This window comes from Chelonoidis abingdonii, chromosome 1 (genome assembly GCF_003597395.2).
Source record: "Chelonoidis abingdonii isolate Lonesome George chromosome 1, CheloAbing_2.0, whole genome shotgun sequence".
NCBI classification, from domain to species: domain Eukaryota; kingdom Metazoa; phylum Chordata; order Testudines; family Testudinidae; genus Chelonoidis; species Chelonoidis abingdonii.
Genome location: NC_133769.1, coordinates 1,714,407 through 1,729,512, shown reverse-complemented (window position 1 = coordinate 1,729,512; position 15,106 = coordinate 1,714,407). Strand labels below are relative to the sequence as shown.

Sequence of the window (15,106 nt, the reverse complement as noted above, 5' to 3'; positions counted from 1 at the left end):
AAATTAGCTTGCCGGACGTGCCCGACGGGGGGGGGCAGATATGCCCTGGTTCACACCGTGCCACGCACCCGACGGGGGGGGCAGAAAGTAATAAGCCTTGCAGCACGTGCACCCGACGGGGGGAGTCATAACTCATTTGCGCACGATGCATTTCGGTCTGCACTATGCACCCGGCGGGTGATGAGTAAATACAGCCCTTGGCACGTGCACCCGACGGGGGGCAGAGTAAATATAGCTTGCAGCACCTCACCGAGGGGGGGGAGGTCCATTCACCTGTAGCACTATCCTCCGCGGGGGCGCAGTAAATACAGCCCTTGCAGCACCGTGCACGACGGGGGGGGCAGAGTAAAATAGCCTTGCAGCACGGCACCCGACGGGGGCGGGGGCAGTTATGCTTTAGAGCACCGTGCAGCCCGGCGGGGCGGCAGGGTAATATACCCTTGCAGGCTCTGGCGCGGAGGCGATAATACAGCCCTTGCAGCATATGACCCGGCGGAGGGGCAGGGTCCATGCACCCAGCACGCATATGCACCGGGGGGAGTGCAGAGTAAATACAGCCCTTGCAGACCGTGCCCCGAGGGGGCAGGGAAACACTTGCAGGACTCTCTATACACCGGCGTGGAGGGGGGTCCATCACCCTTTGCAGACTATGCCACGCAGCGGGGGGGGCTTATGCACCCTGCAGGATCGACCGGGGCCAGCTGGGTGACAGAACATTACGCTCCTCACCGCTCATTTCCTGATGGGCGGGTGCTAGCGCAATGCTCCGCCGGCCCCCTTGTCCTTTAATCTCAGCTCGCGGCCGGCTGCCCGCACGTGCCGCACCCCGGGGAGCCGCTACAGCCGCCGCCCCTCCTCCTCCGCCTCCGCGCCCCGTGCCCATGTCCACGGGTCGGACCCCGGCGCCGCCGGCGCTACACGCACGACATCCTTCGGTGACGCGGCAGGGCTGCCCGCGGGGGGTTGTTTGGGGCCAGGCGTGGGAGCCCCCCGCTAGGCCCGGCGGCAGCCCGCGCTGGCGGCCGCGGCAGCGGTCTTCCCGCCGTGCAAGCGAGTGAGGCTGCCCGGTAGGTGGGGCCCCGAGCTGCCTGGCGCCACTGCCGCCTTTGCACTTGGTGCCGGCCGAAGGAAAAGGCAGGGGAGCAGCCTCCTGTTCCCGACACCGGGTGCGTGAAAACGGGGGTGCCAGGCCTGGCCAGGCGGCTGAGGCCAAGCCAGACTGAGTCTTGGCTCCCCAGAACCTCTCCTGGGCAGAGCAAGGGGGAAAGCAGCTGGCTCTAGTCCCCCGCACCCTCCCCCAATTCTCTGGCTTGTTTCTATTTCCTGGCCAGCATCTGTAATGTATAAATCACTGCGCCATAGAAAAGTTACTGATGCTGGATTCACTCAGGTCCCCAATCTGCTGAGCGTCTGTGGCTTTACAGACCCTGACACTGAATAACAACCTCTGAAATCCAGGGAGAAGTTCTATGATGTGTCAATTCCCTGCAGCAGTACTGGATGCTAGTGCTGTGTCCTGCTAGTGTAGGAGAGCCATGAGCTGAGGCTGTTTGCGCAGGGGGTGCGTATGCCTTCCTGGAATACACTCGCTGGGTTAGCCCAAGTTTTATATCTTGCTGTGTGTTTTGAGTGAAACATGTTTGCTTCTGGTAGTGTTCCCGCCCCAGGTGCAAGGGCTGGGCCTAGTCCTGGAAAGCTCAGTCTATGGCCTGTCCGCCCTGGTTGGGGGAACAACAAATGTCTTGGGTGTGCTGCTTGCTGTGATCTAGTCTAAGCAGAACTGTATCTTTAAGAGAAACTCTAACATCCTCCAGTTAGACTTAAGGATGAGTGCAGAAGTATTGCCAGCCTAAAACAGCCAATGATCATGGCATTGGCTTAAGAATCCTGAGGTTTTTAAAATATTTTATAGTTATTAAATTACCTTCTGGTTGTCTTGCGTCTCCCCTCCCCTCAAGTCTCTAGGATGCACAAGCTCCACATTTGCAAGGTTTTCTCTGCAACCATAAGGACTAGAAACTTAAATGCAAGCTGATATTTCCATGCAATAGCATGATTCCAGCAGCTGGGTCTTTAAGGAAAAGATCTGAAAATGGTGAGACCATCAATAACGTGGTGAGAGTTGGCAACGCTGGTGGAAAAATAAGCTTAGACTCCTAAAATTCTTTCTTTTCCATTATCTAACCCGTTCACAAGCTTTAAATGTATGGCTTTATCTTGGAAGTGCCCTTCTTTGTCTGGCTAAGCTGCGCTATTGTATTCGTGCCTGAAAGAATCGGTTATAAAGCATGAATAGCTCTGACTCAGAAGACCAGATGTGTAGTCAGATTTTATTAGGCTGAAGGCAGAGGCGTGTATGGCTTAGGGGGACGGATCAGCATGGCACAACATAGTGCTAGGCGCTACAAAGGCCAGTCACACAATATTTCTGTGTGTAGACGTATTCTGAGGTCCCAGGGCAGGTTTAGACGATGCCAACTTTGAGGTCCCCTTTTCTGATACCTAAAGGTAGGTAGGTGGGGTGAATGCTGGAAATGAGCCTGATCTGCCCTTTGATGCCCCTGGAAACTGCTTTTACCTAGCACGTTTCACCAATAAATGGGATGGGGGAAGGGGAGGAGGATTGATCCCCAAACATAAAGGGGAAACTGAAATGATTTGAGAGCAATATGCTGTTGGAGGTCACCCATGGGTTAAACCAGCTCCAGGCTCTGTCTCTTAAGCTCCAGGACCTTATCCCTCTAACTGGTGTCACCTTGCTGGTATAATTGATTAGGTTGGTGAAGATCATGTGAAGCCACTTCCCAACCAGCCCTATGAGCTGTATTTTGTTATCCGGGCTGTCATCTGATTCACACTGGGACTGTTTGGGGGAGAGTATAACTTTGCTGGAAATTTTGTGTTGCTTGATCTGTCCTCTGCTCTAGTGGCAGCAAGAGTTGAATTTTCCCCACCTGCCCTAGAACAGATCTATCTAGGTCAAACTTGCCAACGTCTGAAGGAAACCAAGAGGGCGGGGGTTATAACATCTATGGGGAGGGGTGGGAAGTGGGGGGGGGGAAGTGGGAAGTGGGGGGGCCCCCCTTTCCTTGCCCAAAGGTAACCTTCTGATTACCCTTGTCTAGAGACAGCCAATCCACCATTGCCTCTAACCCAGCAGGAAGCAAACATTCAATGCAAAACAAATCCTGCCTCCCGCTTGAGTTTTCCTCCTCAGTGCATCTATTGGCCGCTGTGTAAGTCCACGGAGCTGTAAAAATGGGGTGCCTTCCCCAAGGATGCCCTGAGCAAGATGAGCCAGACAGGATTCAGCACTGGAAAAAGTCCTCAGGTGTTTGTCATGGAGGAGTTTCTCTATCGTCTCTTCAGATTTGGCCTTTTTTCCCACTCTGTCCATGATTTCTCACCTTCAGCATTTCTCTCCCCACCCTGCCTGGTCCTAATAAATACATTTTGCCATTCTGGCATTCATAACTGCTGCTCCCTCTTACAGGCACTGTGCCCCGATGGCGACTGGCTCCTTTGCTCACTCTCCCTTTACTGTATCTGTTCAGATTTCCCCAAGGAATTTGAGCACCGGGTCGACCCTCATCGGCGAGGGTCGCTGTGTGACCGGCACTGTGCTGCCATTAACAACACCCATGGAGACCTTGGGGACATGCATTCGGGATCCCATCAGCACAGCATTATGACCCCCAGGATACTGCCAGGTAAGCGGAGCTGAAAGGGTCGTCTGGAGTGGTAGGGTTACTTAACAGAGTTGGTCTCTGGGGCAATGGGAAAGGATTCTAGTGCTTTTGCGAGGAGAGGATGAGGTGGCTGATGCTCTGTAGCTTAGAAATGCACTCCAACCGAAACTGTGGAGATAGCCCTGGGAATGCAAGAGAGATTCCCAAGTGCAAAGGGGTCTGTCTGTGACCATCTTCTCCAGCTCTGGGGTGTCACACCACAACCTTGTGGCACTCAGATCGCACCTTTGGTTGAAGGATCTAAGTGCCTGGCACATACAAGTGATGCCTGCCTCTCAGGGCATGAGGAGAGGCAGTCTGCCGTCTCTTAGAGCAGCAGCCCTGGGGCATAGAGTGACTTTCAAGCGGATGGGAGAGCTGGGCACAGAACCCAGGAGTCCTGGGCTCTAACTAATAAATGCTCGTTATATGGGTGGATCCCCTGAAATCCTGCTGTGGTAGATGGGTTATATTTGCATGGTGATGCTGAGTGTGGCTTATTTGTAATAGCAAGAACTTCAGGTTTTCTAACATCAAAGATCTTGAAATAAAACTTCTTGTAACGTATTCCTCTACTGGCGGGTTAACCTAGCACCTACTGGGGGGGGAGGAGACTGGTCTCTGGTTGCAAAACCCCCCAGTGCTTAAATAGTGATTGTGAAGAGTGTGAGGTTGGGCCAGAGCAGACTTCAGACAAGGAGTGCTCTCATGACCTGCATCTAGCTAGATAGGAGGAATAATGCTCTCGCCAGGGGACTGCTGTAGGTGGAACACTGTGGCATTCCCTTGACTTCGGTGAACAATGGGGAGCAGCAGTGAAAGGATTAAACAGTTCTACATCAAAAGCAGCTATTAGAGGCACAGTCTGTGTCAAGAATGCTTGGCCATGGCCGCTTTACCTCTTTCGCCATTCCTGTGCCCGTACCGTGGGAATGCCGACCTCATTCGGGAGGGCGTTTGGGGTATGCAGTTGGCTAATACTACTCCACCTTGGGTACAATCCCTCGCAGTTCTCTTGGTAACTTCCCCTGTGGGGCATATTGAATTCAACAGATGCATCATTGGCTCTTTCTCTTGTCTGCTTGGTTTAGTCCTTTTCCTTCTCTCTGGTCACAGCAACATCCCCCAAGTCCCCAGAGCGGGACTGGGCTGGGCTGTCCCTTCTTGTGCGCTCGTGATGCTGGCTGGAAGGATTGGTTATGAATCGTTTCTGTTGCATGTTTTCCAAAGCACTTGTGACTGTTGGGAACGTGACTGTGTTGAACTGTTTGCCATGGGGGTCCTCAAACGTCACCATAGCAAGGAACTGCCTGTCCGAGAGAGAGGGCTCAGGGACCCCCTCTCCTGCTAGTTCCAGTGACAACTCTGGCAATTCACAGGAAAGTGTTTTATGGGATCAGATTGGGGGGCCTGGAAAATCTACATCCAGGAATATTGAAGGAACAAGCACATGAAATTGCAGGGTTAGGGACCTACCACAGGAGAGGATAGGTGAGTTTCTGTGGCCTGTACTGAGCAGGTGAGACTAGATGATTATGATGCTCCTTTCTGGCCTTAAAGTCTGAGGAATGGATCTTTCAGCATCTCTTATCCAGTTTAGCTGCGGGAGTCAGCTCTCCACGCATCCCCAGCAAGCACTGTGGATTGTGTGATGTATGGCAGGCCACAGCGTGGGGAACCACTGATTTGGAAGAACAGTGTTGGGTGGCTTAAGTGTCTACCGCACATGGTGCTGCTTCTACTCCCTGATTGGGCGGTAAACTTCTTAAACAGGTGGATAGAATACACTGTACTTGGTAGGATGTCTTTTTAGACTATCATGATGTTGTGCTGAGACTTGTGGTTTAGAATCACCCACCCAAATACCCATCAGCCGTCTGCCTGGGCTGAATAACTAATAATTTGACCCTTCAAATAGCAGCGAGAATTGCTGGCACATTCTTGCAAATTTATTTTGTCTCCAGGTTTTGTGTCTCTACAGCATGTGGTAGAATGGGGTCCTGGCCATGGCTCCAAAGGTACTATGGTAATATAGATAAATAATATTGTACCAGCTCTGAGCTCTCTACAGGACGGACATTCCTGATCTCTGCAGGATCCTTACAGGGCAGATCTTGAGCTTCTCCTCACTGATCTCTTGCACAGTGATCTCCACGCCTCCCTGCTGCCAGCAGCTGTCTGATGAGGTGCAAATTTGTGACGGCTGCCTGGTGAAAACCACCATCACAGCAGAAAACGAGGTAGAAGCCAACAAACTCTCCAACAACTACAAGGTTTGTTCTGTGTCGTTTTTCTCTTTTCCTCCCCCCCCCCCCCACACTCCTTTGGGGTCATGCGTCAATGACTGAAAGCCAGAATCTGAGTGCTGCAACTTCTCTGCTGGCACATATGCTCTCAAGCTAGGGTGCTTCAGAGAGTGCCTCTCTCTTCTCAGCTGTGGCTACTGGGCTTTTTCCTTCACTCAGTGCAGCTGTTTGGATTCCCTACAGAAGCATGGCCCCTGTGTCAGCTGCTTCTGTGAGGAGCCTAGCCTGTAAAAACCCACCCCTGCAGCTAGGATCTGGCACTGGGGTCAGTTCTTACTCTGGTGTCTGAGAGGAAGGGTGGCTCAGTGGTTAGAGCACTAGGCCTGGAGATCTGGTATCAATTCCCTGCTCTGCTACAGACTTCTTGTGACATTGGGCAAGTCACTTAACCTTTGTGCCTTAGTTCCCTATCTGCTGGAATGAGTAATTGAAATTAATATGGGAAATCACCAAACACACTGTAACCATAAATTCCTCTATTAAATCCAAAGGCCAAATGTATGTTCTGCAGGTGTTCTAAAAAGCCTAATTATAAGGCACTTACGACATCCAGACAGTAACAAAACCTATTTATGTGCACTTGATCAAGATATTTACAAATGGGCTAAACCCAGGGTTGTTCTGACCCATATTGGTTGGCTTCAGTGTGGTCAGGCAGGTATTAGCAATGAACCCTTTGAGTTTACTTTTTGTATATCCTTTAACAAACAAGTGATGTCACTGCCAATGACTGACTCCAGCTAAAGACCAATCTGAGACCGTTCACCCTGATTTCCAGTCTTAATCCAGATAAGATTTACAACCTCCTTTCCTCCCAAGGTCTTTCTTCCCCTCCTTGCTGTCCACCAGTTTTCCCACCGCACCTGGTGTCACATGGGCTTTAACACTGGGTGTGTGGGTTAGGGGAGGGCCACATTGGCTCATTTTAAGACCGATTCTCTTGATTTGATTTAAAATCATTTGCAGTTAACCCTGTCGGTCAGAGGCCTTTTTAGAAACTGCCTCTTATCTTATTAGTTATTCTTTGAGCCAGAGTTCTTCCACCCCACTTCATTGTTTCTGGCTTTATAGCTATTTCCAAAGAGCTTCCTGCTATTTGCTAGTCAGTGCCTTTCTCTACAACACACGTTTCCTTACCAAACTCTAGAGAATTAAAGTTAGCTTATTTTAAACGTCTCATTCGCCATCTGTAAAATGGGGTTAACAGCACTGCCTCATCAGAAGGATCTGATGGTTCTAAACCTCTGCTCTCCTTATGCCCATGCTGGTGATCTGACCGTAACCCCCAGGGGCCCCATCTGGCCGATCTGAGGCTGAAAACTGGCCTCCTGCCTAAGTCTCTCTTCTAAATGTTTCTTCTACTGGTAGTGGCCAGGACCTGCATGCTGGGCCTGCTGCTTTGCTAAATACCTTTTCTGACTCGCATCACCTGCCTCTCCCCCATAGATCACGTTGCAATTATTACTGTTTTATGCAGGGTATCACTGCAACACTGATTTAACCATATTTTTTGTTAAATCCAAAGGCCAAAAAGTGTTTATACAGTTGCTCTAAACGTGCCTAACTAATAAGCAATTCACTACATGCAAACAGCAACAGAAGCATTTGATCAAGATACTTACAAATTTGGCTACCACTTGGTCAGGTGGATATTTAGCAATGAACCTTTTATGAGTTCACTTTTCTGTACTTGTTAACAAACAAGTGATGTCATTGCCAATTATTGGGCCTTAGCTAAAGCAAGATGAAGGCATTTCTTATTTGGCAATTTACTGAACCAGGTACCCAGTTAACCAGGTTTTAGTTCTGTTACCTTAACCTGAACCTTAAATAAGAGAACTGGTTTTTCTAAGGGTCACTACAAGTGTAACACACCTTCTTTTTCATGACCTTATTGATTTTGGTCACATGCTTTGGGCCTGTTGCTTATGCCAATATCCCACCTCAATTTAAAACCGTAGTTTACCCACATCTAACATGGGCCTATATTCCTATATGGGGGGCCTCTCAAAAGCAACATGCCGCACGGGTCACCTTGTATGTAGAAACTGAAGTTGGAGGCGTGTCCTCCTCTTCAGCCATGGGTTGGAGGAGTCGGTCAACCCAGGAGCTGGGCAGGACAGTAGCTTCCCCAGATAGTCAGTAACTAAATTCACTTGCCTAGCTCAAGGGTTTAGCTGCCCCAGGCTAATGGACCGTCGGACCGCGCTAACTGAGAGAAGACCTTGGTGGAGCAAAGACTCCCTTTTGTGGAGTTAGGTGCTCGCTTCTGAGGGAGCGCACTCATCTAACCACGTTGGTGCCTGGCAGTGAAGGGGAAACCCTCACACCCTGTGGGAAGCTAAAAGGGTGAGGCAGAGGCCAACCGGCCAAAGGAAGAGTTTGTCTGCTCTGACCTCCACCCCATCTGCATCTTTGCTTATAGACTAGAGCAAAGCAGGTCACTTGGTGAGCAAGAATCAAGGACCTTCTGGGCAGGGACTCGTATGACCAGTCACCTCTTTGTCTCTGCACCCCGAAGAGTGCAGACTCTCCAATGAGGAACTCTGGGGGCTTGGGATGTGTGCAAAGGCGATCTCCCTCACAGTGGTGGGTATGGGAGCCACTCTCTTCCTTCCCAGGCTCAGCAGCAATGGTGCTTTCTCTTCCTGGGTGCAGAGAAAAGCCACCCCATTGGCCAGTAAAATACAAAAACATCCTGTATCTGAATCTGGGAATGGCTGAACTCCTCCGAACCCTGCATTGATCACAGAATTCTCCTCCTGGGAGAGAGAACAAACCACACGGGACAAACTAGTCCTGTTCAGTGCCCTGCTGGTAGCTGCTTGGATGCTGTGGTGGGGCGTGGGGGTGTGTGAACCTATGTAGAATAGAACAGAAGGGTAGATCCCCTAGGTATGGCAAAGGTGAGGACCATCAGGGCAAAGGGGGGAGGGATAGCTCAGTGGTTTGAGCATTGGCCTGCTAAACCCAGGGTTGTGAGTTCAATTCTTGAGGGGGTCACTTACGGGTCTGGGTCAAAAATCAGCATTTGGTCCTGCTAGTGAAGGCAGGGGGCTGGACTCAGTGACCTTTCAAGGTCCCTTCCAGTTCTAGGAGACAGGTATATCTCCAATTATTAAAAAACAAACCGCTTCTTTCCCCTCCTGTCCCTCCACATCCTTCTTTCCCCTGCTGTCCCCCACATCTTGATGAATGACATAGCTCTGATCAGAGCCTTAACTTTGGTCAATTTGCCCTTCCATTGGGGAAGCAGTGGTGATCTGATAAAACCTTCTGACTTGTGTTAAATTGCAGAATGGGCGAGTCATGTGCCTGAAAACCAACCATTGTTTGTTTGTTCTGTAAAATCATTTTCTCACCCCCTTTCACTCGTTAACCAGGATTAATTTCAGTTGAACATAATCTGGAGGACCTCAGCAAAGTAACCCTGACCACTGATCCATGCGTGGGTCTGGAGTTGCTGACGCTGCCTCTGCACTGAATGGGTAAGGTTCATCTGGGAGGGTAACTAGCTGGGAATGACTAATAGGTGTTTCATCAAAAAGCCGTGAGTGAAGAATATGCTGCATGCTCCATAGCAACCAGTCACCAGCTCCAGACTGGATGAGAACAAATCAACACAAGGGCGGGCTCTCCGAAGGCTTGTTCTAGGCAGTCTGTACTTCAGATTGAGGCCAGAGCATTGTCGCCTATCTTACAAGGCTAGTGGTGCCAAAGTGTTACAGAAATGAGCTGGCTTCTGAGACACCTGCACAAAGCAAGAGAACTGTGAGGTGACAAAGTGTTGTTCATAAAACAAATGGGGCATGCTTTGTTTATAAAACAATACGCCTGAATAAATGGGGCGTGCTTAGGGCAGGTCTGCAGTTCTACAGTGCAGCATTTTACATCGGTGAAAATGCTGCTACACCAACTAGAGAACCTCTCCTGTTGACATAGGTCAGGAGCGGGCAAACTTTTTGGCCTGAGGGCCGCATCAGGTTTCCAAAATTGTATGGAGGGCTGGTTAGGGAAGGCTGTGCCTCTCCCAACAGCCAGGCATGGCCTGGCCCCCAACCCTTAAACAACCTCCCCCCCTTCTTGCCCCCTGACAGCCCCCTTGAGACTTCTGCCCCATCCACCACTGCCTTCTCCCTGTCCCCCACTGCTTCATCCAACCTGCCCCTCCTTCCTGACTGCCGCTTCAGGACCTCTGTCCTATCCAACCACCCTTTCTCCCTGTTCCCTCACTGCCCCCAAACTTCTGCCCCTGACTGACTCCTGACCCATCCAGCCACCCCCTAGAACTCCCCTGTCCTCTATCGATCCTCCCTGCCCCATTACCGTGCCGGTGGCTGGCGGCGCTACAGCCATGCTGCCCAGAGCACCAGGTCATGCTGCAGCTCTGCAGCTGTGCTGCCCAGCCGCCTAGAGCATTGTGCCAGCCGAGGAGTGAGCTGAGGCTGCGGGGGGAGCCTCCCAGGCCAGGAGCTCAGGGGCTGGGCAGGAGGGTCCCGCAGGCCGTAGTTTGCCCACCTCTGACATAGGTCCTCCAGCCCTTCTTTCCCTCCTGCCCCCGAGTGCTGGTAGCTATGTCAACGGGAAACACTCTCCCATTGCCACAAGGCTGTCTACACCTGGTGTTAGGCCGGTATAACTGCGTCACTCCAGGGTGTGGATTATACTTATGTACGTTGGTAATGTACGCCCGGCCTTACACCATCCATTACTCCCCCACCAGCATATGTTGGCTGCAAGCACATTATGAGATGGCTGTAAGCAGCATCATGTTCAGTTTCCATTGGGTTTATAAAGTCTGACCCAAAGCTAAGGACCTGTAGGCAACTGAACGTCACTCATAGTCAGTTGGTTACTGGGGAGCAAAAACTACTGAAGAGTTGGGTCTTCTCACTTGCCTTCATCCCCCTTTTAGCTGAGGGGTTAAGGTCTTGTGTTCTGATGGCTGTAGATGTGGAAGTAACTACAGATGGAAGGGGGGTAGTTTGGGGGGTGCATGAAGTTTAGGAATGGGAAATGCATATAACCTGTATCCAATACCTGCACCTGGGAGAGAGCACCAGTTTCCCTGAATGAGGTTTTCTGACCCTGTTACCTTCGTGCCTGAGCACCTCACTGCGTAGTTTATCCTCTCAATGCCCCATGAGGTAGGGCAGGGCTCTTGTGCCCCATCTCTCAGATGAGAACTGAGGTACGGAGTAAAGGTCATGCCCAAGGTCACACAGGGAGTCTATAGTGAAGCAGAGAATTAAACCCAGGTCTCAAGTCCTAGGCTTGTTCTCTAGGCACTAGGCCATCCTTCCACTGTGCTGTGGGGAACTTTGAAATTCCCTCCAGTTCTAAAACCTCTCACTGCCTTCACTTACCAAAACAGAGTACAGGTAACTTGGGCCATGGAGTCCAAATTGGAACTGAACAAATGATCTGTAGGGGAAAATTCCCCCCCGCCCAACACCCCTACCCACCAAGCCCTTCTCCAGGGAATTTTGGGGTCTGGATTTTTACCACCCCTCCCTCATGTTACAGGAAGGTTAAATGCCTTTCTGTACATCTATACTGCAAAGAGAACCCCAGCACCGAGTCTGAACCCAGCTCAGTTGACTTGGCCTCAGACCCTCTTCCCTTCGCCTGGAACATCTGCACTGTTTGTAATCTCACAGCCCGAGCCCCAAAAGTCTGAGTCAGTGGACCCACGCTCTTGAGACTCAGTGCTGCCGGTTTCTTTGCAGCGTAGACGTACCCTGTCTGTCCTCGTTAGCGAGGATTAACTGACTGTTATTTGCTGTTGATGATGTGTGTTGACCACACACAGGATCTTTCACTGCCTTTCTCATGCAGTAAAGCAGTTGACTGAGATTTCTGGGGTGCTGTCAGGTGTGTGGGCAGAGGGAAGTTGTCCCGATTATATTGGTGGCTGGTCTCACAATCTGCTAGTCCTGGACAACTATATCTTGATGTTTGGTTGCCCTCATGGAAATGAGACCCCAGCCAGAAATCCCTCACCAGCTCTGTGTCCTGATCTCTGGAGCCAGCCTAGCATTCTGGCTCCCTAGTCAGTCCAAGTAGTGCCAGCTCTGCCTTCTCCCCCACTGCATGCTCCTGTATGAGCGTCTCCTGGGGAGCAGAGGAGTTGAACTACTGTCTCAGGTCTCTCCAAACCTCCTGTGGATTAGCAACCGCAATCCTAATGTGAGGCAGCCACTGCCTCTTGCCCTCCTTCCCCCTCAGTATATCTGCCCATAGCATGTTTGTTATGGCTGCAATGTAATAGCACGTTCACAGTGATGTGACAGTACACATCCCATGTGTGCTGAGCTTGGGTGGGGGCTGATCAGACCCAATAACATGGTCTCCGGTGGCGGAGGGAAGAACCTCCTACCAACCAAAGAGCATCTTCTAAAAATCCCTATTGGCAGCTTCCTTGTGAAACAACCTGCAGCACTTCTGACCTAGCTGGAAGGAGTGGAACGTGCTTTCTGGAATGGCAGCACCAGACAGGTGCAGTCGCCTGGGGTCGGTCTGACTTGTCTCTCTCTGCTTCACAGTTCGGCTTTAAGAAATGGAAGAGCCACGTGACAGCCAGGCCTTGGGAAGACCGGTCGGAAATCGTGAAAGAGCTCTACTCCGATCTGAAAGTTGTGAAAAGCCCCAGAGGTAAGAAATGATGCCCTGCCTGAACTCCTCCTTTCTGGTAAGGGCATTTCAAAATCCCTGCCTCCCTGGCAGCCAGCAGTTCTGAGTGCTCTGTTTTGATCCTATTTATCTGCAAGGCCAGCGGGGGGCATCTGGAATCCATCAGCACGTCTGGTAGGTGATGGTAGCAAACTCCTACAGACTGACCCGGCCCTCATGTTTAAAGTGCCACCATGTGGGGGCCACTGCTTCCAAATCTAGGCCTCTGTGTGTGGCCTCCTTAAGACCACATCCTGCCAAAGAGGAGCACTGGATTGCCCTTAGCGGAAGGCAACGGTGGCCATCATGTAGGTTACGTTATGTATGCCGACGCCAGGACTGCCCACCAGACCAACAGCAGGGCGACCGTGGCAGCTGCTGCCCTGTAACTCAGACAGACTCTCACTCTCTGATGAATGATGGTGTCCTGGGCCCCCAAAAGAAATGGTGCATGTCTGTGGCTCTCATAGAGAGTAGAAATGGCACCTCCAAGGACTTAGCAGCAGAACATTTGTACTGAACACAGTGGGATTTCCCCCCCTCCCCCCCCAACGTCTTGTCTGTGTTGTATGAGCAATTAGTTAGCTGACTAGTTAACGTGCTGCATTCCTACTGCTTCCCTGACTGGGCAATGTAACTTTAGGGGAATGTTTGCCCATATCTTGGAAATAGAGGGCATGCTGCCCATTGGGCTTAGTGTTCCTTTAAAGGCTGGGAGCTAGGGCCTTAGCTGTCTGCATCTGGCTCTGAGCTGAGCAGTGCAGGTCAGATCCTGGGTCATATGGATTCCAATGCTTGGAGTAACGGGGTAAGAGCTTTTCAGTTCAGCTAACTCTGTCTACCCATCTACCCAGCCAGAGCATTGGCTCATGGACCAGAGCATTGGCTCATGGACCAGAGCATTGGCTCACGTCCATGACCGAAGTTCCTCCTGGTACTTAAGAACATAAGAACGGCCACACTGGGTCAGACCAGTGGTTCATCTAGCCCAGTATCCAGTCCTCTGACAATGGCCAGTGCCAGATGCTTTAGAGGGCATGAACAGAATTGATCAAGTGATCTATCCCCTATCATCCAGTTCCAGAATCTGGTAGTCAGAGACTTAAGGCACCCAGAGCATGGGGTTGTATCCCTGATCATCTTGCTAAAAGCCATTGAAGGACCTATTCTCTAGGAACTTCATTCTTTTTTTAACCCAGTTCTACATTTGGCCTTCACAACATCCCCTGGCAACGAGTTCCACAGGTTACTGGTGCATTGTGTGGAGAAGTACTTCCTTGTGTTTTGGTTTTAAAGCTGCTGCCTAGTAATTTCACTGGGTGACCCCTGGTTCTTGTGTTAAACAAAGGGGTAAATAACACTTCCTTATACACTTTCTCCATCTCATTCATGGATTTTATAGATCTCAATCATCTCCCCTTAGTCATCTCTCTTCCAGGCTGAACTGTCCCAGTCTTTTTAATCTCTCTTCATAGGGAAGCTGTTCCAGACCCCTGCTCACTTCTGTTGCCCTTTTCTGAACTGTTTGTTTCTAATACAGCTCTTTTTTTGAGATGGGATGACCAGAACCGCACACCATCTTCAAGATGTGGGCAAAGCATGGATTTATATAGAGGTGTTCTGATATTTTCTGTCTTACCTTTCCTAATGGTTCCTAACGTTCTGTTAGCTCTTTTTGATTGCTGCTGCATATTGAGTGGGTGTTTTCAGAGAACTATCCACAAGGACTCTAAGATCTTTCTTGAGTGGTAACAGTTAAATTAGACCCCATTTCATATGTATATTTGTGATTTGTTTTCCAATATGCATTACTTTGCATTTATCAACAGTGAATTTCATCTGCCATTTTGTTGCCCAGTCACCTGGATTTGTGAGATCCCCCTGTAACTCTTCACTGTCTGCTTTGGACTTTACTGTCTTGAGTAATTTTGTATTTGCTGCAAACTTTGCCACCTCACTGTTTGTTTTTATCCCTTTTACTAGACTATTTATGAATGTACTGGGACCAGTGACGTTCAACAGATCCCCGGGGGACCCTACTATTTACCTCTCTCCATTCTGAAAACTGACCCCCTTTTCGTTTCCTGTCTTTTTTTAAACCAGTTATTGATCCATGAGAGGACCTTCCCTCTTATCCCATGACAGCTTACTTTGCTTAAGAGCTTCTGGTGAGGGGACCTCTTGAAAGGCTTTCTGAAAGTCCAAGTACACTATAACTATTGGATTGCACTTGTGCACATGTTTGACCCTCCCCCTCTCCCCACCCCCAAAGAATTCTAGTAGATTGGTGAGGCACGATTTTCCTTTACAAAAGCCATGTTGACTCTTCAACAATAAATTGTGTTCATCGATGTATCTGATTGATTCTGTTTTTTTTTACAATAGTTTCAGCCAGTTTGC

At 50.2% G+C, this 15,106-nt stretch overlaps 1 protein-coding gene across 1 annotated transcript in view; it reads left to right on the top strand.

Annotated features, from left to right (window-relative positions):
* Positions 1–15,106, top strand: part of LOC116825165 (uncharacterized) — a 46,634-nt gene that overhangs the window by 9,189 nt on the left and 22,339 nt on the right. Inside the window, exons 2-5 of the mRNA XM_075061907.1 lie at positions 796–935; positions 3,555–3,710; positions 5,874–6,001; positions 12,580–12,688. Of these exons, the coding sequence (XP_074918008.1) occupies positions 796–935; positions 3,555–3,710; positions 5,874–6,001; positions 12,580–12,688 (533 nt within the window). The remainder of the gene's footprint in view (positions 1–795; positions 936–3,554; positions 3,711–5,873; positions 6,002–12,579; positions 12,689–15,106) is intronic.